Source organism: Neovison vison, chromosome 3, assembly GCF_020171115.1.
Source record: "Neovison vison isolate M4711 chromosome 3, ASM_NN_V1, whole genome shotgun sequence".
Lineage (NCBI taxonomy): Eukaryota > Metazoa > Chordata > Mammalia > Carnivora > Mustelidae > Neogale > Neogale vison.
Window position 1 is genome coordinate 148,566,216 of NC_058093.1, and position 25,421 is coordinate 148,591,636.

At 48.5% G+C, this 25,421-nt stretch overlaps 1 protein-coding gene across 1 annotated transcript in view; it reads left to right on the top strand.

Moving 5' to 3' along the window:
* Positions 1-24,086, top strand: part of DYM (dymeclin) — a 337,031-nt gene extending 312,945 nt beyond the window's left edge. The window contains exon 17 of the mRNA XM_044243021.1: positions 23,087-24,086. Within this exon, the coding sequence (XP_044098956.1) occupies positions 23,087-23,236 (150 nt within the window). The 3' untranslated portion in view covers positions 23,237-24,086. The remainder of the gene's footprint in view (positions 1-23,086) is intronic.
* The last annotated feature ends 1,335 nt before the right edge of the window (positions 24,087-25,421 follow it).

Consider the following 25,421-nt stretch of genomic DNA (forward strand, 5'->3'; position numbering starts at 1 on the left):
GATTATAAGAGCAAAGGAAATGATTCCCATCACTTAGTGGTAACCAGGGAGGCCATGGACGTGCTTGGGCAGACCCGGCTGATGGCGGTATGAATGCTTGCCTTATGCTGATCTCGTCGTCATATGTTTGTACTCACGAACTTTTTTGTTGTACTTCACAGTAGAAAAGGCCAGGGGCATCTGGGTAGCTCAGCTGGTTAAGCATCTGCCTTCGGCTCAGGTCATGATTCCAGGGTCCTGAGATGGAGCCCCACGTCTGCTTCCCTGCTCCAGCGGGAGCCTGCATTTCCGTCTGCCACTGCCTGCTGCTTCCTCTGCTTGTGCTCTCTCATTCTCTAAAATAAACAAGTAAGAAGTCTTAAAAGGCCAAAAAAGTGAGGGAGTACATGAAGACCCCTTTATTTAAAAAATGAATGACGTATGTATGGTAACTGATGAAGCATTAGAGAGATTTCAGTGATGGTAAAAATATTTTTATCAATATGTAAGATTCTTCTCTGATTCTATTTGCATATGAAAATCAAATTATTCTACCTGTTTCCCTTTCCTAAAATATGATCTCTGCGCCCCTCAAAAAAAGGCTAGAGGAATATATTATCAAAATGTTTGAACAATTGTTATATTGGGATCGTGGAACTAATACTTTTTTAATCCCTGTTTTAAAATTTTTCTTAAGTGAATAGTATATTTTAACTATGAGGCACATAATAGAAGTTGTTTGTTTGTTTGTTTTAATTTAGGAAAAAAAAAAAAAACCACTTTGGATGCCTGGGTGGCCCAGTCAGTTGGACATCCAACTCTTGATTGCAACTTAGGTCTTGATCTCGGGGTCATGAGTTCAGGCCCCACACTGGGCTCCACACTGGGCATGGAGTCTATTTAAAAAAAAAAAATCACAAAAACAAAACAACACACCCATTATAGTAAAAATTGTTGGTGAGATGTGGAGAAATTGGAACCCTTGTGCACTGTTGGTAGGATGGTAAAATGGTCCAACCACTATGGAAAGTAGTTTGGAGGGTCCTCAAAAAACTTAAAATATAACTGTCATTTAATCCAGCAATCCCACTTGTGTGTGTGTATATATATATATAAGAGAATTGAAAGCAGGGTCTTGAAGAGATATTTGCACACCCTCATTTCTAGCAGTAGTATTCACAGCAGCCAGAAGGTGGTTGAATGGATAAACAAGATGTGGTACATACATGCAGTGGAATATTACTCACCCTTAAAAAGGAAGGAGATCCTGTCATGTGATACAATAAGAGATGAACTTTGAGATGAACAATGTGAATTGTTTCATGTGAGGCATGAAAAGACAGGTGATTTCATTATGCGAGAAACCTAAGTAGTCAGATTCACAGAAACACAGAACATTAGTTGCCAGGAGTGGGGAAGGGGAGGCATTAAGTGGGTATCGAGTTCCAGTTTTGCAATGTGAAGGAGTTCTTGAGATTTTTCACAACAATGTGAATGTACGTAACACTGCCGAATTGTAAAAATTGGGTAAGATGGTAAATATTATGGTGTATTTTTTAGGACTGATAAAAAAGAGAAAGAGATGATCAAGGCAGTACAAGTTAGAAGAGGTGATGCTGATGAGTGTATGGATCTCAGGGTTAACAGAGGTAATGGTTTTAATGCACATGAGAACGGGACAAATCAAGGATACCCCTGCCTTCTCTCAAATAAAGACCCAAACCCTTTGTATTTCCAAGCTGGAAATTTCCAAGTTTTAGTGATAATGCTGCACAAAGAACCCAAGATTTAAGGGAACATTTTCAGACAGTTTGTGTTCTTAAGTTCTTCTCTCCGCTCTAGCAATGGGTTAGCTAAACAGTAGGGGCTTTTTTTTAAAGATTTTATTTATTTGACTGCAAGAGAGGAGTGGCAATGGGAGTGGGAGAGGGAGAAGCAGGCTTCCCGCTGAGCAGGGAGCCGGATTCGGGTCTGGATCCCAGGACTCTGGGATCATGACCTGAGCAAAAAGCAGACGCTTAATGACTGAGCCACCCAGGTGCCCCTAAACAAGTAGCTTTAAGTACACCTTAAATAGTTCAGTACTTTCAGAAATAAGACTAGCTAACTTAAATTCTTCAAGTAAAAATTTTGAGAAAAGAATGTGTTGAGAGCTTAAAAACCCATAGGGATGGGGCATCTGTGTTAAGAGTCAATATTTAATTATGACTACAGATTAATACTAGATATATAATAAGCAAACAAGGAGTTGAATTGCAAAACAGCATTTGAAAGTAAAGAAACTAGAATTTTGAACATGGGAAAAATTAAAACTAGATTTATTTCAATTATAGATTTAGAAGTCTAAAAAGGAAAAATGTATATTTTTGGAATACAGTGTCCCAGAAGATTTATTAATAGAACTTAATACACTCTTGCTGGCGATCTCAAATACACGTTAGCCTCTCTCTGCATAAGCACAAAGGCCAAAAATTCCCTTGTTATCAGTCTGGTAGAGATTTATGTTGTTTTTAATTTTTAAGTAGGATTTAATCAAAGAGATCATAGCTGAAAATTCAGAGTGGCCCTTAGAAAGTGAATGTAAAGGGCGCCTGGGTGGCTCAGTGGGTTAAGCCTCTGCCTTCAGCTCAGGTCATGATCTCAGGGTCCTGGGATCGAGTCCCACATTGGGCTCTCTGCTCAGCGGGGAGCCTGCTTCCTCCTCTCTCTCTGCCTGCCTCTCTGACTACTTGTGATCTCTGTCTGTCAAATAAATAAATAAAATCTTAAAAAAAAAAAAGGAAGTGAATGTAAAATTTCTTACTGTTAACAATTTCTTTAAGGAATATGAAATCATAAGAGTTTGCTATCGAGGGCCTCCCAAAGTTCATCTATTTTTGGAATTACGTATTTTATATAAATTTCTGCATGTTTATTTTCAAAGGCACTTTCTTTATAAGCAGCAAGCGACTTTGGGAAGAATGAAATAAAAAAAAATTGTAGTTTAAAATAATTGAAATCTCAGAAGTTCATTTTTTTGGCCAGTGAATAGCTTTATGAAACCCCTCATTTTGAAATCAGAGAATTTGTATTTCCAAGCTGGAACCTGCCTAAAAATGCTGCTTTTCTAGACATTGCGGTCATTCTACGAAAAATTTTTATGATGTATATGGTTTTATGTTAAGATTCTGTATCAGCTTGTAAATTATAAGTTGTTGGTTTATGAGAAGTAAAATATAAAAACATCTCATCCCTTGGGGAATGATTGGGTTTACTATCTCCCTTCAAAAGATAGTCACTGCGGTTGCTTTTGTGTACAAGCCTCTCTTCATGCTTCTCCCCAGTGTCTCCAGTGCTTCCTCCCCACCAAAACTACCCACTTTCTCTCAGGATTTGGAAGTTACCACCAATTCAGCAAAGTCTTCCCCTCCCACTTTGTTAGCCCAGCTCTGAGAGCACTGCGTGCTTTGAATCAAGCCCGACGGTCAGGGCTGGCCTCTAGCCGGGAAGCTCTTCTGGGTCAGGGACTGTCCAAAACCACACTCAGCTTCTTGGCTTGGGGATACAGTGTCTTTCGCTTACATATTTCCTTAGTTCTGTCCATATACTCATTTACTTACAAACTACAACTTCGACATAACTTACTCCCTGGGCTTTGCAGTGGTAAGAGAAAGAAATTCTTCAGGCATAGAGGAGGAACATGTTGCTTTTTATCTCTTGTGAAGAATTCACAGTTTTGCTCTGTGTCCATCGTCCTTCTCACGTGAGTTCTAGTACAGGCCCCTGTGAGGTATGGCAAATCATGCAGATACACAGATCTCCAGGGGAGGGTTCTGTGGAAGTTTGTTGTGTTTTTCTGCACTTACTGTATATGTGCTTGTACTCTCTGTCCCCTTTAGTGAAAGTCCCAATCAGTAGGGTTCTAGTTAAATCAAGACTTTGCCACACTGTAGAAAGGGAAGTTGAGAAATGAATAAGAAAGAGTGATGACAGAATATTCCAGGTGCAGAAAGCTCCCACCTGGGTATAGTGTTGCCCTCTACCCTTAGGTGAATCAAGGTACCTAAGTGGCTTCCCAAGGTTATTAATATCTCCTCCTTCCCATCACCCACTCCATCCCCATCCCTGACTTCCAGAAATGAGAGGGAATACAATGGGGAACAATCCCAGGAATGAAGTTTATAAGCACGTTTCTGAAGAACAGTCCATTTTTTCTAAGCTGGAACCCTAACCCTCATGTGTCCCAAAGGCTCCTGTTTCCTTTCCCGCTACGTCAGGAGTGGAGCTGGGGGAAAGCCACAGGGCAAACAGCACTATCGACCACATGTGTTCTATGCATGAGAGATGGGCCAGGCGCTGTGAGGCACCTTGAGTCCAATCCATTTTAACTTTTATCCCTGGAACATGAAGGGCTTGCTGGTTTTCCCCTCAACTGTGGGAGGCAGTTTCCTGGCTTCGCACTTAGGCAGGAGGACTGTGCATCAGTGTCTGTGTATTTGCAGGCCGTGGAGATCCCAGAGTCAAGGCCTGGGGACTGACCAGGGCACTTGCCAGCAGGACCTGAACTTAAGCAGGTGAAGGATGTACTTCCTAGACTCTGATCAAAAAGCCCATCAGTGGTGATCAGCCTGTCCTTGCCCCTTGCCATCGTTATTGCCCTTGAATACTTAAAGGCTGCTGAACAAGGGGGACCCGACAAAATTAAGCAGGACGTCTCCCTTCAGAAATAGGTATTGAGACTTTCTCCCAGGCGCTCGTTCCCATTTTTAGAACTTTGAAAGACAGAGGCTGACAGGGCAGAATTTTGATGGCCCTTCCAGACAGCTCGGTTAACCTGGGCTGTGAGGCTATGGGGGGTGGGAGCAGGTGGGGGGCCAGGGAGGAGGCAGGAGGGGGCTTGTGTCGGCACTTGCTGCTGAGCTAAACACAAAGGCATGGTGAAGTGTGCTGCTGAGGGCCCTTTCCCAGAGGCGAGTAAGCTCCAAGAAACCCTATCACAAGATAAAGACTCATTAGTAAGGAGCCAGACAGAGGACGGAGACTGGGTTTTATTTGTCTGCCCCTTTGTTTCCAGTGAAAAACAAAAGTAACAAAGCTCATGGACTCCAAACATATGACTGTCAACAGAGGAAACTCTTGGAATTATTTCTGGACCTGTCACTTGCAAGCCGTCATTTCCCTTTCTTTTTTATTTTTTTTTAAGATTGTATTTATTTGAGAAAGAGAGCGTGCGTGCACATGTGTGCACAAGTTGTGGGGGCAACAGCGGGTGGTGGGAAGCAGACTCCCCGCTGAGCAGGGAATCCTGATGTGGGGGCTCCATCCCAGGGCCATGACCTGAGCTGAAGGCAGACACTTAATCCACTGAGCCACCCAGGCGCTCCCTGCCCCCGATCTCTCTTTCTGGGGAGAGGCAGCTGTGACAGGCTGCCAAAGCTCCCTCCCTCTCCCTCAGTGGCCTAGCCATTGCTGCTCTGTTCCCACTGCCATGGCCTGGATTCAGGCTGTCGCCCCTGTTGCCTGGACCCCTGCCCTTCCATCCCAGCCCCTCTGCTCCTGGGGCCGACTTCGCCACCCCCACTCTAGATGGAGCCCATTGCTCCCCAAGTAATCCTTCAAAACCACGTGTAGTCCCTGCTCACAAAGACTCAGGGGCTCTCTGCACAGACTGAAGTCGAGTCGGGCTTGGCAAGTCTCCTTGACCCTGCCCTCAAATCACTCCTCCTTATAGTCCCCTTACCCATACCCTGGCATCCTGGAAGCCGGGTGGTCCTTGGTCAGCCTTGTCCTTTTCTGCCTCCATGCCCGAGTGTTCTTCCTCCCCCGCTCACATGGCAGATCGTACCCATTGTTTACACACCACCCAACTGCCACCTCCTCCCTGAAGCCTTTCTTGATGCCCTCACTTAATGTCATTTCTCTCTCCTCTGGACTTCCGTAAGTTGCACTTACTTGCACACTTCACACGATACTTAACACTTCCGTGTTGCCTTACAGTTGTTTTTGTAGATGGTTTATTTCCATGCCTAAGTTATAAACGCTCTGGTGCTGAGTTTCTTCCTATCCTTTTCGGTATTTTCTCTGCCTTGAGTTTTCATGGGAACCGTGAGGATTATTTAAGCCACAGAGTAGTACCACGGTGAGATTTCATCACTGCTCATGTGCTCCTCGCTCCTCAGACAGTTCAGTAGATACGAGGGTTCAAACCTTTTTCTTGCTCGGGATACATTCCCACCCCACTGTCCCTCCTTCAGGACCACCCACATCCGCTGTCTTATCAGCCTCTTCTAACTGCTCTTGTCCACGGGGTCTGTCTCTGTTCTCTGTCCTGAGCCACCGTAGCCCTTGGCAGGAGGTAACGTTCCTCCCTCAGCAAAGCCGCCCCTGAACTGGGATGGCATGCTACCAGAAGCTGCCTTTCTCCAGGCCAGTCCCTTGTGGGAAATGGACAGACAGAGCTCGTGGCGCGCAGGCAGGCACCAAGCACCGGACAGGACCACGGAAAGACTTTGTAGAGGAGGGCGAGCGTCTGAGCCAGCTCTGCAGGGTATGATAATGGGGTAGGAAGGACGTGGTGGCCGTGAAGAGCAGTCTCAGAAAAGGCACGGAGGTGGGAATTACCTGGAACATTCAGTGGACCTAGAAGAGTTCACTTTGATGGTTCGTGTGAAGGAGAGGCAGCAGAGGCTAGGAGCTCACGTGGATCTGTTTGTGCACATCCCACCCTCCGTCAGAGTCAGAACTGGCGGTTAGTCCGTCGTGTCTTCTGACGTATGTGATGTTAAAGAGTCGCTGGATTTTTTAAGTGATTTTTTAAAATTTATTTATTTTAGAGAGAGGGAGTGGGAGAAAGACAGAGTGTGGTGGGAGAGAGAGAACCTCTAGCAGACTGCATGCCGAGCACGAGCCGACACTGGGCTGGATCTCACCACCTGAGATCATGACCTGAGCTGAAATCAAGAATTAATTAACCAACTGAGCCCCTAGTGAGTCTTTTTTCCATTTGCGTTCGTGCTAGGCAGCAGGGACCATATTTCTTTCTTTCTTTCTTTTTTTCAAACATGTTGATACAAAAGATTACTCTAGGAATGCCTGGGTGGCTCACTGGGTTAAGCCTCTGCCTTCGGCTCAGGTCATGATCTCAGGGTCTTGGGATCTAGCGCCACATCGGGCTCTCTTCTCAGTGGGGAACCTGCTTCCTCTCCACCTCCCCCCCACCCGCCACCTACCTCTTTGCCTACTTGTGATCTCTCTTTCAAACAAACAAATAAAAAAAGAAATCACTCTATAACTTAATTAAGCCTCATATTGGGTATCTCAAAAGTAGAGCAAAAAGTTCTTAACCTGTATGATAATATATAGGTTAATATTTAGGGATAAAAGTGTGTGTCTGGGATTAGCACCAAAATAATTCAGAGGAGGAAAGTTTAAGATAAATGAAACAAAAGTGACCTTGAGTCGATAACTTGTAGCTGGTTAATGGGCACACTGTTCTCCACTTTTGTGTATGCGGGCACTTGTCCCTACTGAAACATGGGGGAAATTGGCCTTCCAGTGGTCCTGAGCAAGCCTTCAGCTTGGGCTGCCAGCCCGCCGCCCAGCACTGCAGCCCTGTGTGGCCCCCGCCTGTGCCTCCCGTGGCTCTCCGCAGCCCTGAGCTCCAGAACAGCCAGGAAAACAGCCCCAAGTCAGCCACTTGGTCAGGGTCTTGGTATAGTCACAGCAAATCATGGGACCCTTCAGCCAAATGGCAAAGAAGACCATTATTTTGTAGCCAATATTGTGTTAAAATACCGTAACTGTTAAAGCATCAGTAAATATTAATACAGAGGAGGGGAGAGCGCTGATATGAGCAGGTCACCTTGCAGGAGAGGCTGAATCAGAAGCTTTGTCTCAGCACGTCTTTCTTCATCAGAAATGTTTGTGGGGCACCTGGGTGGCTCTGTGGGTTAAAGCCTCTGCCTTCGGCTCAGGTCATGATCTCAGGGTCCTAGGATCGAGCCCCGCATCGGGCTCTCTGCTCAGCAGGGAGCCTGCTTCCTCCTCTCTCTCTGCCTGCCTCTCTGCCTGCTTGTCGTCTCTCTCTGTCAAATAAATAAATAAAATCTTAAAAAAAAAAAAAAAAAAAAAAGGAAAGAAATGTTTGTGCCCACCAGGATGGGGAGACCACGGAAAGATGACTAACAATGTTAGTTACTCTTTGTAACAAGCCCAGAGTTCTTCCTTAGTCTGTCTCTTTTAAAAGTAAAGTTCTATTTTAAAAGCCCCAGAATTTAGACGTCATCATCCCTTTCGTGCTGAGCACACAGTATTTCTCCTTAGGGGAAGTTTATAGTTTTTACTTTGTTTTCTTATTTATCCCAAATTGTGATTTAAAAAAAAAAAAATACATCTATATTCTCTTTTCTAAATAAACTCCAAGTATAAAAGAACATTTTATTATTTGCTTCCTATATCCAAATCCTGAACTACAGTATGTTGATTATTTAAATTTAGGATTTCCCTTAGAAATATCCTGTAGAGTGTTCTGTGAATATTTTCCAGGTAAATTCCAGTCTTATTTAATTTTCATGCTTGCAGCATATAACAAATTCAGTTATCCATGGTTAGTCCCTGGAAGTGAATGGAAAGATAAGCATTTTATCTTTCTTTATTCAAATATGTAAATGTGGCATAATTAGAGCCCATGTTAGAAGACTCCTTCCTGCTAAGCCACTGTCCTATTGTGGAAATGACTGTAGACCTTCGAAGGGTTCACCTGCGGACGTTTTGCGTCCCTCTATTTCCCACTTTGCCGGTGGTCATGACCTTTGTCACAAGGCAGGAGACAGGCTCTTTCCAAGCCCTTCTGTGGCGTGGCTTGAACGAAGCTGAGCGAGGTGCTGGCCCAGCGTGCCCTCGCCCCCCTCTGCCGGCTGGGCTCCCAGCCCCACGTGAGCCTCGTCAGCAGTAATGCTTCACAGATGAGGCACTAAGTGTCAGAGAGGTGACGTGACTGGTCCGAGTTTATTAGTGTTGGAGCCAGGGCTGAATGCAGACGTCCCGAATTCCCCCTCCGTTGTACCGTTCATGGCTTCCATGGCAGATACGTTATTAATCTTAAAAGTTGATGCTTCCTTATCCCGGGGTTATTTCCTTTTCAAGTAACCGGTAAGTGTGACCATTGCCATGAGGAGCATGAAGTACCAACTGCCTGCCTGTTACAACTTCTAGTCCGTGTCAGTTGGGAAATCAGAAAGGGATGGGGGCAAAGCGTTCGTCTGGCCCAGACGCAGCTCTCCGACCCCGGCCCCCGTGGCCCTGACCAGCGCCCTTCGTTGATGTTTCCAGTTCTACCTACTCCACCCAATTTTGTAGGACACAGAGCCACTACCGCAGAGGAAAGAGACAGATAGGACTCCCAGCTTCCTTGTCTTGCCTTTCCTGACCACCGTGGCCCAGGTTTGTGGCCCCGCGTGACCCCGTACATGAGTGGCGTCCGTGAGACCTGCAGCTCCAGGAACAGCCCTCTCCCCGCCTCGCCCCCTAGCACGCTCGCCCTCCTGGGCTGGCCTGGCCTGGCCTTGCCGCTTGGTACCACTGCTCTGCCCCCTCTAGACAACCTTCCCACCTGCCCGTGGTGTGTGGCTCATTCATAAAGTTGTGAAATGTTCCCTTCTTAAGAAAATTGTGGAAAAACATTGAAATCGTGTGGGGTTCTATCTGTGCAGTTCCATTTCTAACCTGCCCGGAGGCCAGTGTTTTAGATGTGGGCCAATTTTTAAATTCACACAGTAAGGAATGACACAAAACCTGTGCCTTTTTGCACAGGAACGGGGACACGGGGGATACACGAATCGCAAAGAACAGGCTTTCATAAACGGAAGCTTCGATACTCGTTTCAGGCTACAGGTAGTAACGTCTTTACCTGTGTTAGCTTTCTGGGCGGCTCCTGGGTGGCAGCCTCTGGCCCGAGACCCAGGTCGTACATGACCTGTGATCACATTACCGGGCTCTCCTGTAGTACCCTCTCTCTGTGTGCATTTTGGAAAGCCGAGCATCTGAAGTGGTGTTCTTCCTTCCATAATACTGACAAGAAAAAAATACTCTCCTTGGTGAGCTGTTGAGCTGCTCTGCTTAGTTTCTGTGCTAGAATAAAGAAGGACCCTGAGACACGCCGTGGCTCTCCAGTCTCAGAATTGTCTTCAAGGTCCTGCCTCGGCCTCAGGAAAGCAGGAGAAGGTAATGGCAGAGGACATGGGCCCGAGACCGTAGGACTTGAAAGACGCTGAAGTTTGCTGCGGCCTTCCGCCTCCCTCCCTCCTCATCCCTCAACGCCCTGGCCAGGCTGGGGGCCGTGCACACCCATGGCAGGGCCAGCGCCGGCACGACCCCCGGCTGGCACCAGGGCCACTGTTCCCGCGGCCGGTTCGCTCATCTTGGCGTGCGCCCTCTCGGAGTGTTTCTTGGAACCCTAGAAGGGACCGTTTCCTCATCCGTCCTTCAGCTCCTCATACTCTTTGCTTTCCCATTCTCGCTGCAGGGAGACCTTTGTCCAAGAAGGGGAATTGAACTTCTGTCCCCAGAGCACTGGACCGCGTTGCATGGGGCGCCACAGGGGGCTTTGGGACAGCTGCACAGCGTGGCCCTGAGCTGTTAGGTAGGGTCCTGCACGCACAGTCCCGCTAGAACTGCAGGCCTGGAGGGGTCCTGCTGCTGCGGGCCGGCCGGAGCTCCGTATGGTTTGTGCCCCGGTCTGTCCCCCGGTAGCGCCGACGTCCATGCACGTAGACAGCCAGAGCGTAAAAGCAGTTCGTTATCCGTGAAATGGCTGCATGTGAGGAAGCTAGGAAGTCCCTTGCGCGGTTTGGACCCACTGGGCAGTCTCTGAAGCACCGTTCTCCACTGATCCTTCCCCTATTTAATATTGCCGGAAGCTCTCACTTTATTCTCAGGTCCATGCCGATGGTTCTGGGCCTCTGTGTCTGGGGGCCAGCCTCGCCCGTGGCCCCAGTACTGATTTCTTGTTAGATCTCCGTCACATTTTAGCCTTGAGGCCTGAAATAAATCACTGTGACTGTAGGCCTCGCTTTCCCCACATTCTAAATGAGGGAGCTGTCTTGGTGGTGTCTAAAGCATTCCACGTCCAGTTATCGGGTATGCCTTAACCATCTGGGGTCTCAGCCCCCACCCCAGATCCCGAACCTTCACTCCCACCAATGGCACCTTCTCCAAAACTGAAATTCTTCTTAGCCCCAGTCATTCTTTTCCTTCTGCCTTCCTGAATCACAGACTATGTGAGGCCCGAGAATTCGTGTTTTAGTAAGTGCCTGCCCAGCTGGTACTGATGCCCCTGCTCTGTGGATCTCGTTTCTGGAGCGTGACTTTCGGCAGGGGCGAGGGAATGGGAGGAGTTTGCCTGGAGAAATGTCCTGTGCGCACATGCACCCTGGGATCCAGCCCCACTTGGGGCTCCCTGCTCAGTGGGGAGGCTGCCTCTCTCCCCCTGCTCATGTTGTCTCTTGCTCTCTCTCAAATAAATACATAATCTTTAAAAAAAATTTTTCCAAATTAAAAAAAATAATAAGTAGCCTATATTCCCTGGATATTTTGTACAGGCCTTTTTATTCTCCTGTGTTTCAGACATAGCGGGTATAAATTCTAAATTAAATATATCTATGATAGTCCAATTGGAGAGGGATTACACCATTCCATTCTCTTAGCCATGTAGTTGAATATAGAGCAGGGTAGGTTTCCCCTTTGTTGTTGTTCTTTTTTCAGTCCTAGTTCCCAGTTACAGCTCTGCTGTGCTAGTGCTTTCTCTCATGCCCCCTTCTTCAGTGACCTGCCTGACCTCCCACTTTGCTCTGTGTTTGCTTCTACCTGTTGGTGTTTTCCCCGAGAAAAATCAGACAAAGTGTTTTGATTCGTTCTCTCTGATGCACTCATTGCTCTGCTATCATCTTGAGGTTTTCAACCAAGTAGACATCTCACCACTGCTAGCTCTTTCACAGATCAAGAGCGCATCCTCTGATACATGACACCAAATCAAGCTTTGTGATCACTTGACTATGGTGTTTACTGACCATAAGAGACCAGTGTGTTTACTGACCTCAAGAGACCAAAAACACAACTAATTTATCAATGGCATTTTTTTAATCTTGGAGAAGTGTCCGTTGCTTTCTCAAAGAACAGCCTGAGTTTGAAGGCGTGTAGGGTGGAGGGAGTGAATATGTTCACTATATGAGAACAGTTTCTTTAAAAAGTTAAGGTATAGGGGTGCCTGGGTGGCTCAGTGAGTTAAAGCCTCTGCCTTCGGCTCAGGTCATGATCTCAGGGTCCTGGGATGGAGCCCCGCATCGCATTGGGCTCTCTGCTCAGCAGGGAGCCTGCTTCCTCCTCTCTCTGCCTGCAACTCTGCCTACTTGTGATCTCTGTCTGTCAAATAAATAAATAAAATCTTTAAAAAAAAAAAAGTTAAGGTATAAAAAAAGTAAACGTGTCTAGTAGTCTTTAATGTAAATTTCAGTTAACTTTGTATACCTTAGGATTATTAAAGATTTTTGTTGTTTTATTTGTACCTTCTTTTTAAAAGGTAGGAGTAAATAAGTATGTGGGAGTGGGCGTGTTCAGTCCCTCTAGTGCTGACATTCTGTAATTCCCTGAGTTCTTGGAATTAAGGCTCAGAAGAAGGAAAAAAATTAAGACTCAGGAATGTAATATGGGTTTTTCTAACTGACCTCAACCTGTCTTTTTTAAAGCTAGGGATCACATCTTCTAGATTGAATTACCTCACATTTATGATTTTGGAACTTCCCAGACACAACCATCCTTGAATGGAATCTAAGACTCATTTCATACCAAATCCTGCTTTTTGGCACAAAGTAGTAGTCGGCTCATTTTAGAGCATTCTGCTTCTGTTTCCTTTCCTCTAGATTTCCTGATACTCTTTGTTAGTCCTAACGACTGTGCAGAAATAAACAAATCTCATTTTGTGTTTTTAATTCATTGACAACACATGTTGTCATAACCATGGGGCCAAGACTGTGGCATTTGACAGGAAGTCACAGATCCGGGTCACCCCCTCATGGATCATGCTTGGGTCACTGGGAAGTACGGCTATAGAAGGTACTGAACCCGAATTTTAGGTGATAAACACTCGTCGTGAGGATCGTGGCTTTTAAGTAGGATTTTCTCCAGCTAGAGTGAGGAAAACATTGGGTTAGCAACCACAAGGCTTCTCACATAACACTTGGAATAGCTTGTTCTTTCCATAAGCAGAGGGGAAAAAATCCTCCTATCTATAATTGGTGCCTGGGAATGCTGATTATCAGAGGCTGGTTTTAACTTCTTGCCAAGGAAGGAATAATGAAGGCGTGACTTTTCTAAGAATGGATGATCCCCTTGTAGTCTTGAAAAACTATCACATTTGCTTATAACTTAAATCCTAATAAGAATGTTCAAAGAAGTTAACTCAGTAAGTTAACTCTAAGAAATTAGAGGCAGCTTTTCCCAGTTTGTCTCAGTTGGAATTGTCTTTCCACATATCTCTTTGACATACTGTGGCAAAGGCTGTGTTCTTATCACCTGAACTCACCCCAGCCTAGGCTGGGGCTGGGCCAGTGAAGCCTCCTGCCTGCCCTTGACCCCACATCCCCATGTCCTGTACATGTCATTCTCATGTAACTCCTCATGCATGGACATTTCAAACTCAGCAAGGATCCTTGTTTTGCTAGAATTTATCTAAACATGATTTAGAATCTTTCTCCAAATCTGTCTGTCTCTCACTCCCCTAGTTCACATATTATTCTGAAAAAAGCATACTGTAAAGAAAGATTATCACTGAAACAGCACTTAGGACTTCAGTGTTCGTTTGAGGGCATCTGGCCACATCGTGACCTTGACAAGAGTAAACCATAAAAGGCTGATTAAAACTGGAACTTGTCTCTGTTAACATATTATGCATCTGTCTAGTCCATGACTGTAATTTACATCCAAACAGTTCATCATTTTCCATAATTAGATGTATTTTGAAATATAAAACATGGCATTGACCATATTTGAACATAGTTTAATGAACATTGAACATATTTAATATTTAATGAACATTGAACAGATTTTAATTTTAATGTTGATTTAATGTATATCAATATTATCCATTATCCATGGGCTGGATTTTTTTACCAGCAGGAATCCAACATGGCAGAATGGTGGTAGGCAAGGAACATGGCAGTTTGAGAAGTAAATGAATCTATTAGATTTGAAGTATTGCCCCCCAAATCCCAGTAAGTCAGCTCATTTGCTTCTCAAAGTGACATGGGCTTAATTTGGCTCACTCTGTTCCAAATAAATTTAGACAGTTACTCCATTAACTCGCTCAGTGTGTGGGACTCCCATTTCCCAAACTTCTCCCCCTGCCCCACCCCCAAACAGCTCTAGGTTTTTCTACAAACAACCGTTTGTACACATTTGTTCATTTACCCCTTCGTTCATTTACACAGCAAACTGTTCTGAAGCCCTTGGCAATATTCTAAGCACGGGGGTGTCGGGGGGAACACATCAGTGGAAAAATTAAAATCCCTGCCCTCCAGGAGCATATATTCTACTGGGAATTTTATCTAATAGTAGGTTTATTTTCTGGGATCGCACTCTCCGGGTCAGAGAGCTGGGTCCTATCCAAACTGATGAGCTGCTACAGAAGGGCAGGCACTTCCTGCTGCCAGCCCTACCGTGGGCCTGCTTTCAACAAAGTCCTGCCAGTAAACACTCTGCTTTGGCCTTTCATCTCCCACCCTGGAACCTCCGTCCCCCGCCTCCTCCCAGCCTCCTGAATTGGAATTGATTGGCCTCCAGAACAAGAGCTTTGACTCAATAATGCAGGTCAGTCTTGAGGAGTTTACACATTTAGTAAACTGGACTGTAGCCTCGGAGCTAATGACTTTTAAATTACAAATATCCGTCCCCAACCTGTTCTCTCACCAAATGAACTGGACTTGCCATCCCAGCCCTGGAGACCCACCTCCCTGGTGCCACCCTCCGTCTTCCCTGGGCACTAGCCCCACACGACTTGCCAGGCCCCGAGGTGTGCTCGGGGCTCCTGAGGGTCTCTCCACACCCAGTGTCCGCTCCCTTCCTGTCCGTAGCCCTGTCCCAACAGGCTGGAACCCACCTGTCAGGGCTTTTCTCCAACTTCCCCTGCAGCCGGAGAGTCTGCCTGTCCTTCCTTCCTCCTTCGCACCATCCCACCAGCCCTCAGAAAAGAGAGAGAAATTTAAAACTGATGACATCCTCCTTTCTGCGATCCCCTTAACCTGGGTTCTGTAAGGGAGGGGTCTAGCCGGGGATATTTGCTCAGGTTTCACGCTCAGCTGGGTTTCAGATTCTGGGTGATGGCATGACGGTAAATTTAGGGAGGGCTCGTCACAAGCGTGGGTTCATCCTTCTAGTCTCTCCATCTATTTTTTCCTAAAAGTTTTTTGACCGCTGGTCACAGAAGCCGTTAGTGTCCCTTGCAGATACAGGTGACCAGCTGTTGTCCTGAGCAAGAGGTGGGCGGTTGCCTGGCATGAGCTTCCAGGACGGGTGCCTGCCCACCTGTAACCCTCCTTGTAGGAGGTAGCTTGCTTCCCAGATGGCCCCTGCACTCCTGGCCTGCTGCGGTGCTCTCAGATCCGCAGTGTTTCGTGACTCTCTGCTGAGCCACCGTCATCACAGGCTTCGTAATTTTAGCGTCGTATTTCCTAATTCCTAACTTTTAAAAAGTAGCCCTTTCTAATTTTCTGTATTTTGAATTTAGCTTTTCATTACTTTTGAAATTGACACAAACTAGAAGTCCCCCTTCCGCGTCTCCGTTATTCATAGACCAGAACCTGTGTTCTGTCAGTTCAGTAATGACGTTTGATCCATGTGTAACCCCTTCCTTTACACGTGGAAGAGACTGCAGCCCCGCCTTGTGTGGATGGTAATGCAGCTGAACGTGGATGCTTCCTGATTTGTCCGTTCCTTATTTCTCCTGGAGTTGGTTGCCCAAGCCCACCTCACATCTTCTGATCCTGGGGTATTAGCCAGAGGGACCGGGGAGGGCGCCCTGCCGGGGCACTGTCCATCCATCATGTGCCACGCTCCTGTCTGTTCTTATTCCTACCAGATTATACCCCCTGGTAGAGAAACACCAGTTCTTCGTCCTTTCCCTCTTCCCGAGCCCCAAGCACGGCGCCTCAGATGCAGCTGGTACTTACTGGGGTTTACTTTAAGGGCCCATCACTGAGGGGCTCGGTGTCGCACAGTCATAGCGGATGAGGGAGAGAAGGGCAGGGGAGCTGGATATCCTCCCCAAACGTACCCCCAGATAAAACCATTGTATGTAGTAAATGCCTTCATCTTGCTGTCTTACAACAGATCTTGAAACCAGTTGGCTTTCTGTCAACACAGAACCTGCCCACCACCAACACTGCATGTGCCGCCAACAGGACGTCCCCTCTGCCCTCCGCCTCGACCCCAACCATCGCCCCTCACAACTCCCTTCAGAGACTGAATGCAGGCTTTTAAAGAATTCTTTCTAACATGCTATGTAGTGGTTTGATTTTACACGGCATTGCATTTCTGGAGCCAGGCCAGGAGCTTGCTAGAGTTTCTGGTGCTATCTCTGTCATCTTTAGGTGAAACAGGGAAAGCTCCATTGAACTTTCGTGGTCATAAAAATTATTGCAGTGGAGCCCTACATCTGCTCACTGAACTTCCTGTGGGTTTTCACCAAATCACATGACTGACAGCAGAAAGACTTGGTCTTCAAAGCTTTTGGTCTGCTTGTTATACCCGAGTCTCAATCACCAAGTCAGACCTTTGCTTTGTCTCTGGGCCGGGCGTCCGGATGTCCCACTGTGGTGGGTTGATTCACTGGAGCTGATAAAAACATTCCAGCCAAACTTGAGAGTCTAGCATTACCTCTGGCTCCAAAAATCAAAACAACCGGATTGTTTGTAAGTAGCTTTGGATTGAGACCAAGCTCTGAGCTTGAGAGATGGGTTTTCTCTCCTTATGGAGCTAAGTCACAGGACAACTGTCTCAGAAAGAAAGGGACAAAAGCCTGGGCCCAAGGTGACCAGCACCCTGCCCTCTGCTAGCCCATTCCAGAGAGTTCTTGCCATAACTATCAAGTTGAAGCCCCCGTGTCCCCAGGGGCCCTCCTGTACTTTCCCAGAGCTTTTGTGGTCCTCAAGTACATCCATCCGCCGACAGCCCCTGGCTAGAGCCCAAAGGGGGTCTGGGAACTCCAGAGAGGAGTTGTGCTTAAGAACATGTGGACGGATGTTGGAGCTGGGAAGGCCTGGGAGGGCCCAGGCAGCCCAGTCAGAACGAAGACACTCAAGTGAGGAAGTTGGACTTCCCTCAGCCATCACAGGATGGCATTATTGTTCTCCACAGGCTTGAAAAGGAACATAAAGAGAAGAGTGACTTTTTCTAGGTTGTTGATCTGACTTTCAGACTATGATATTTATTGGACTGAATCCTGATAAAATGTGTCCTCAGTATCATTAGTGCTAAATAAAACCTTTTGTCTTTGTTTTCCTTAGCTTTCAAGACTTCTAAGACATAGTAGAGGAGCACATTTTTTTTTTAAGATTTTATTTATTTATTTGACAGAAATCACGAGTAGATGGAGAGGCAGGCAGAGAGAGAGAGGGAAGCAGGCTCCCTGCTGAGCAGAGAGCCCGATGTAGGACTCGATCCCAGGACCCTGAGATCATGACCTGAGCAAAGACAGCGGCTTAACCCACTGAGCCACCCAGGCGCCCCTAGAGGAGCACATATTTTTAAGAATGCCTATTTAAGGGGCGCCTGGGTGGCTCAGTGGGTTAAGCCGCTGCCTTCAGCTCAGGTCATGATCTCAGGGTCCTGGGATCGAGTCCCGCATCGGGCTCTCTGCTCGGCGGGGAGCCTGCTTCCTCCTCTCTCTCTGCCTGCCTCTCTGCCTACTTGTGATCTCTCTCTGTCAAATAAATAAATAAAATCTTTAAAAAAAAAAAAAAAGAATGCCTATTTAAATCTCTAACCATGTTGGCTCTCTCCAGTGACACAGGTAAATTTGAGGGGGCCGCAAATTCACAGCAGCTTGAGCCTGGCTTGTCCTACGGAGACCACATTGACATTCAGTCAGGTTGACTGAAGAGTGTTTCCAAAACACTCATAATTTCTATTATTTCACCCTTTTAAAATGTTCCCAGTACACTGTCTTAAAAACAACTCATTGCAGGAAAAAGGAAGCTCTTTACCTTGTGCTTTGAAAATGTGTGTAGCCAGATTTTGAGAACGTGCTCTTCTTTTTCCTGGTATTTATGGTTTATCCTCTGTTCTGAACCTTTTAAGTGTCGGTGAAAAGATCTGCGCAAAGAACACAAGAAATACTACCTCTGCGCTCACTTGTTCCTTTGAGGAGAGGGGAGCTGGTCCTGCAAATTCAGGGGCGTGTGCGTGTGCATGTGCGTGTGTGTGTGTGTGTGTGTGCCACAGTATCCAGGTTTTGCAGTAGTAGAAGAGCATTCATGCCGCTTTGTCTGGACTTGCTCTTTTGCTTCCACTGTGGCCAGTGGTCCCCATTCCAGCGACATGACGCAGGCGTCCAGTGTGTGGCAGGGGTTGGCCCTTTGTCACAAGCCAGCACGGGCAGGGTCATGGCTGGACGGCCACGCCGTTAGCCACAAGCTCTCGGGCCACAGAGCAGCTAAGCTCATGTTTGTCTCAGTTTTAAGCATTTGGCGGGCTTAGACTTTAAAACCATCTCTCATCAACCCAAGGACTGCTCAGGACCTTTCGACGTTCACCCTCTCCCCCAGACTGCCACCAGCTCATTCAATTTGTTACAACCCTGTGAAGGAGACGGATGGTTAAATTCAAAATCTCAGAGTAAACTTTATGTTTTAAGAACCCGAGTGATGGTATGAGCCTTGTCCCGGGTCACCCCGCTCCCAAGGCCTGGACTTCCAGCTCTTAAATGCTAGGATTGCATGTGTGTCACTCAGCTCCATTTTTCATCCTGAGCTCATGACACGACAGGCCTTGGAAACTACTTGCTGAATGAATGAATTAGCGGAAAAAGATGGGGCTAAAACTCAAATTATCTGCTTGCCTTTCAAGTGCTTTTCCTAGTTCAAGGATTCGATGAGTGACTAAATGTAGTGTTTGAACTTGCCCGCCACATAATAGGTGATCAGTTCTGTTAGCTACAGATGTGAGCCGTAAAGTTTATTCCGTTTTATATGCTGTCTTTCATCTGCTGTCACATACCGAATACCGGATGTTCTTGCTAACCTGGGTGCCATCCTCTGTTCAGAGTCTGAACTACGTTTACTACCAGAGTGAGAGAGGGGCTGCTATTTTGACATAAACTTGAGCCACAGTGAGAACAAGGCGTTTTCAGCTCTGCTGGCTCAGGTGGTGGGAAGGATAGTAGTGGGGATGCCAGGTGCTGTTCCTAGTGGCCTTTTCCTCGATCTGCCCATGCACGATCGAAGGGCAGGCTCGGACTCATCACTCTCTCACACTGAACAGTCATCAGAATTTCCCCAAAATCATGAGGGCAAGAAAGCTTTGTGCCAGCCACTAAGTGACTCTAGTCTAAGCATCTTTAATTAAGTTGGTGGGAGTTCTTACAAAAGCCATTGGTTTTCTGGTTCCCTTTTCCATTCCACCCTCAGAGAGGCAGGGAACAGCCTGGTGCGGATTGTGTGACGCCCTTTCCTAAGGCCTTGTGAGGAAAACCTCCAGATACGTCACTGGGTGGAGAAAAGGCTGCACATCTTTTAGTCATTTCTACCTCTAACAAAAAGTACATCGTGTTGGCAACATTACCACTTAGAAATGTAGGGTGTTGTTAGTCTAGTTTAAAGAGCAGTACGGGGACTCTGACCTTTTCAGGCCACCACCTCTGCCCCCCCCCCCAGCCCCTTACTTCTCTCTGGGTCGGTGTGAGAGGTTTTCTCAAGTTTGGGGCCATTCTAAGAACTAGCATGTTCATCTTTGTTATTACAGGGTAAATTTCTTCTTCAAACACAGTTCCTCATTCTTGATGATGATGACGTCCCTGTGGCTTGGTTGTTCTTTAAGGACCAGCAGTGAGCTGGGGTCTGTTCCATGCCGAGGAGCACAGCGCTATCCCTGAGGGGCCCCAGGCGGCCTAGGAGAGTTGAATTGAAGGACAGAGCTTAGCCACTGCATGGCCACAGCTCTCTGTCACTTTTCAAGCTGACTTTCCCACCCAGTCAGACCTACACTTTTTTTTTTTTAAAGATTTTATTTATTTTATTTGACAGAGATTACAAGTAGGCAGAGGCAGGCAGAGAGAGAGAGAGGAGGAAGCAGGCTCCCTGCTGAGCAGAGAGCCCGATGCGGGGCTCGATCCCAGGACCCTGGGATCATGACCTGAGCCGAAGGCAGAGGCTTTAACCTACTGAGCCACCCAGGCACCCCTCAGACCTACACTTTAATCCCAATTCCACCCCACGTGCTGCGCGACCTAGAACCTGCTTGGCCTCTCCAGGCTCTGCTTCACCTTCCATCAGCGCCATTGGCCGTGTCGGCCTCGGCAGGACCTTGGGGTGACTGCCCACAGCGTGGTGCTGGGGTGCGCCCAGCTGCTGGTTGCCACCAGCCGCGCCCTGTTGCTGCAAACATGGATTTCTCACGGGAAGGAGTATCATTGTTGCGACCTATAAGACAACACAACTGACTCCATGACAGAGATACATTTTCGCTTCCAAGAACTCCGTTCCCTCATCCCTGAGGATGCTGGGCCAGGCCAGAAGCAGCACTGGGCGTGGGGAGGGCCCCCCTGAAGCCCAGTCACATCCGTAAGTGTCGGCAGCCGTCGTCTGCCTGAGCTGACCAAACCGTGTCAGCCAGAAGGCCAGGCCGAGCCCGCTGGGAGGAGCTGTCCCCTCCTCAGTGGCCGTCCCTGCCGCCGCTGTCATCTCAGCCCACGACTGATGAAAACAAAGGACTGAAAAGGCTGGGGTTTTCATTACACCAGAGGCCTTCTGCACAGGCCTCCGAAGTATGGGGTACGGAGAGTGCGAGGGAGGGTGTGGGAGTGGGTAATGCAGGCCACTTACCAACCCCGCTTGTGTGTACTTGTGTTTACCGAATGCCTTCGGAGCCCTGGGTTAGAGTTGGTTTGCATTAAAGCTGTGACGGGTCTGCGCTCTGTGTGGTATGTTGAAGTAACATCCATGACCAGAGTAACCCTCTTTCAGGAATTCCTATACACAGTTTGAGGATTTAACTCAAAACTCACCTTGCCAGAAGCATCTCCTCCTTACTCTGCCCTTCTCTCATCTTTCTGGAACTCTGAAGACCCAGCACATAGGGGTCGAGTCTCAGTTATTATAAAATGCTCTCTTAAAATTCCTGTAAAGTGTGCCTCGGTGGTCAGTTAAGCGGTCAACTCTTGCTTCTGTCTCAGATCATGATCTCAGGGTCCTGGGATTGAGCCCGTGTTGGGCTCTGCACTCAGTGGGGAGTCTGCTTGAGATTCTCTCTCTCCCTCTGCCCTTCCCCCCATTCACACATGCTCTGTCTCTCTATAAAATAAATAAGTCTTTAAAATAAATAAAAATTAAATTCCTACAATTCTGTGTGGGTGAGTGGGTGGCTTTCCTGCCCACCCCGCTCCTTCATCTTAATTTAGGCCTGTTTGCCTCTCCCCTGGGCCGGGCCTGTCCCCACCCCCTTCCTCCTGGGTCTGGACTCTGCTTGCTGGTGCTTCCTCCTCCCCGTCTTCCAACTCCACCACCTCCTCCGCCTCCACTTCTGCTTCCTCCCGCTGTGCCCCTGCCTCACACAGGCCGTGCCTCCGTCTGGCCCTGCAGGAGGAACACCCTTCCCTCTTCTCCCGGCTGCCCCACGACCTCCCTCGGGCCTCTGGAGCCTCCTGTCTTTCCACGTGTGACTAACCTGTTCTCATTGTTTTGTCATTGCTGCCGCGGTCTGTCTCCCCCTCAGGAAAGCGCACCCTCCCTGAGGAGAGGACAGCGCATGGCCGCTGCCCCCCCCCCGCTGCCCCCACCGCCCCCCACAGCCCTGGGCCGGCGCAGAGCCGCAGACACCCGGCCAGTCTAATGAATGAAACACGGAATGAGACAATATCCATGAAGCATTCCTATTGCCTGGCACGTGCTCGGTCCTCAGGATGTGGTTGGTTGTCGCAGTCACTCACACCTTCATCAGGTTACTAAGTGCCTGGCCACCGTGTTGGGCGAACAGCAGCAAGCCGGGCGGAGAAAAACGTCCCCATCGTGCGCTCCCCGTACATCTGTTTCCCCTTCGTCTCTTCCACTGCTCCCGCCTGCCCTCGGCCACTCCCCTCCTCTCAGGCCACTGTCGCCTGCCCTTCTCCCGGCCCCGACTGTCACAAGTCCTGCCCAGGTCATCTTGGCAAGGGAAGGTGCCCAGAGGGGCCTTGAGGAGACCGGCGGCTGCTCAGGCCGCTGGAGTGAGAATCCCTTCCTCCGCCCTGGTGCGAGAAAACTTAGAAACTGAAAAACCCAAATCCCGGGTAGGCGCTCCAGGCACAGTGCTCGCTCACTGGCCGGCCGGCAGAGCGTGTGCTGGGCGCCTGGCTGTGCTCACAGAGCCAGACTGAAGCTTTCACTGAGCCCTGGCGAGGGATCACGCAGCCTCCCTCCACGAGGCCACAGCCATCACCGGGGCCCCGAGGAGGAGGCCCCCGGCAGAGCTGCGCACGGCAGGCCGCCCCAGCACCCGTCTGCGAGGGGCACGGGTCTGTCCTGCCCGTGAAGGTTGAGGAGCTGTGAAGGAAAACTCTCGTCCTCACGGTGACTCAGCCCTGAAGGCAAGCCTCTCAGGAGGAGCCAGGCGTCTGTCACCCATGCAGGGCCCGCTTCCGCTCGGACATCTGTCCTCCTGCCTCCCCCTCTTCGGGTCCCTGCTCCCCACTCAGCAGACAGGCACTGACGGGCTTATCTTCTTTCCTCCGTGTCCTTCACGTTTTCTCAGGATTCGTTTGCGAACGACCGGGGAAGCCCCAGAGCTCTCAGGCCCTGTGGCCAGTGAGCGAGGCAGGCTTCCCCACACACCTCAACAGGGCTTTTGCACAGAACTGTGAGATCACAAAATCGTCTTGTTTTTGTTGCAGAAATTTCCAGAATTGAAATTCAAATATGTGGAAGAGGAGCAGCCCGAGGAGTTTTTTATCCCTTATGTGTGGTCTCTGGTCTACAACTCAGCAGTAGGCCTCTACTGGAACCCCCAGGACATCCAGCTCTTCACGATGGATTCCGACTGAGGGCCGACACCGTCTCCCACCCTCCCCTCCTTCCAGCCGAGCAGCCCTTCTAGTTACTTTCTTCCTGGGGGAACAGAAGTAGACAGAGTGCCCAGTGTACCTTCCAGCAGAGAGGATCACACAGGCGTGCTTCCCTTACACACTTGGATGTGGAGAATTGGTGCCGGTTGGCAGGAGATCACTCAGCTTAGATTGTAGTACAAAAAAGGGGGGCGGGGGGTACGCGACAATAATAAATGTAAAAACCTGCTATTCCACATGCAATTTTATTTCTAAACCAAAAATCTAGAGCTTTTCCAGGAACCCGATGCCTTAGGCATGTAACACTTCACCAGTACATACTGTTTTTTTCTTTGCATGTTCAAGATTTTTGTTTTGGTCCAGTGTGTGCACGCATGCCCACATGTGTGTGTATGTGTGTGTGTGAGTGGGGTGTGTTTTTTCAACATAGAGAAATATCTGAAAAGATGACGAGACAGGATTTAGTAAGGAAATGAAGTCATATGTATGCGGGGTTGCCTTCTAGAGGGCCCATGATTGAACAGACACTATGCCGGGGCCGTGGGATGTGAGCCTTTAGATCAGATCCTCTGCATCTTTCAAAGAAAGAAGTGGCTCCTTCTTATAAAGCTCAGATTAGCTTTACTGTGGCTTTGGCCTCTGAGCTATAGCTGAATTAAATTGGAGTCTAGCACAAATTAAGTTAATCTACTCTGTATTAATCATTGGGAAAAGAAAAGCTTCATTTTGAAAGCAATCTTTTTTCTTCAACCAGGCTATTAGGAGAAAAGGAGACCAATTTGATTAATACAGTATTCCACATGAGATTAAAAACATGTTTTTCTCTTCATTTCTGACTTTGTTTAAACTTTTTTTGGGCCCTGAACTAGAGGAAGAAGCTTCTCTGAGGGCAGCCGTGTCGGGGCTGCCCTGAGCAGAGCATGCCGGCCGGAGCCATGGGCACTGAGGCCAGAGTGGGGTGGGCCTGTGGAGTCAGGGTCTGAGTCCACGACCACCCTCTCACAGCCCGAATGAGGAGCCTCGTCTCTTTCTCAAAGACATGAAAAGTATTGGCTTTTCTGCATACAAAGCATGTAATCCCAAGTGAGACTGAGTACCCCACATCAGGTGGCCGTTGGCTGATCTCTGTCGGGAACTAGCTTCTCTCCTCTCCCTATGTCCTTGGGCTGGACGCCGGGGTCCTTTTGGTCCATCACAATCTCAGAGGGCCTAGGAGGAACTATCTTCAGTCACAGCAAGCTCTGGAAAGGTGAAGAACATACCAGCACGACATGCCCATCTGTGTGGCTTCTACCTGTGAAAAGCCTGGGCTGCTCCATCTCTTTGGTGGGCTTTTGGGGGCCAACCAGGTGGTTTCATCTTCGTCATCAGGACAGGCACTGCAGCTGAAGCTCCCTGAGGCTGACTGACGGACAGACAGACGGACAAAGGGGCATTGCTGGTGGCTGGACGCAGGAGGCAAGTGCAGGTGGTCCACGGCTTCCTAGGGTCTTGCTCTGTGCGGTCCTCTTCTGTCACCGCGAGGCTGGGTGGCTCCTGTAAGATCTCAAGGACAGGGCTGCGGACAGACGAGGCGTGGCAACAGCTCCTGTTCAGTGGAGCCCCGGGGGCGAGGCCGTCTGAAGGTGGAAGGGCCTGCCCTCCCAGTCCGAATGGTGAGCATTTCAGGTAGCCGGTGTTTCGTGTTCCCCTCATGGGGAGGCAAGAGACAGCTTGAATTGGTTTCCCGCGCATTTTGATTTGCTTCCTTTCCTTTAAACCAAAACACACAATATTAAAGGGTCGCGTGCAGCACCTGAACCTCTGTCAGGACCTGGACTGTCCTTGGAGGCTGAGGGCTGGGCAGCGCCATGGGATAATCACTAGGCTGCAGGCCTGTCGGTTCTTGGGGCAGGAGGAAATAGGGTCCCCCAAAAGCCAGAGAGGCCCAACAACCACGGAGGCCTTGACTGAGGGGATCTCACCGTTCCTCCCCAGGCCACCTGGCTCACCGAGGTGCCTCCAAAGCCCGATTCTCCAGCAGGCTCCTCTCCCCCGCCCGCTCTTCATGAACCAAGCAGCGGAAGTGCTCACCGGCCTGAAAGCTCAGCCGCGGCCACGGCCTCAGGCAGCATGTGGGCGCACGCTTCCAGGCGCCACTGCGTCACTGCCTCAGCTCGGGAGA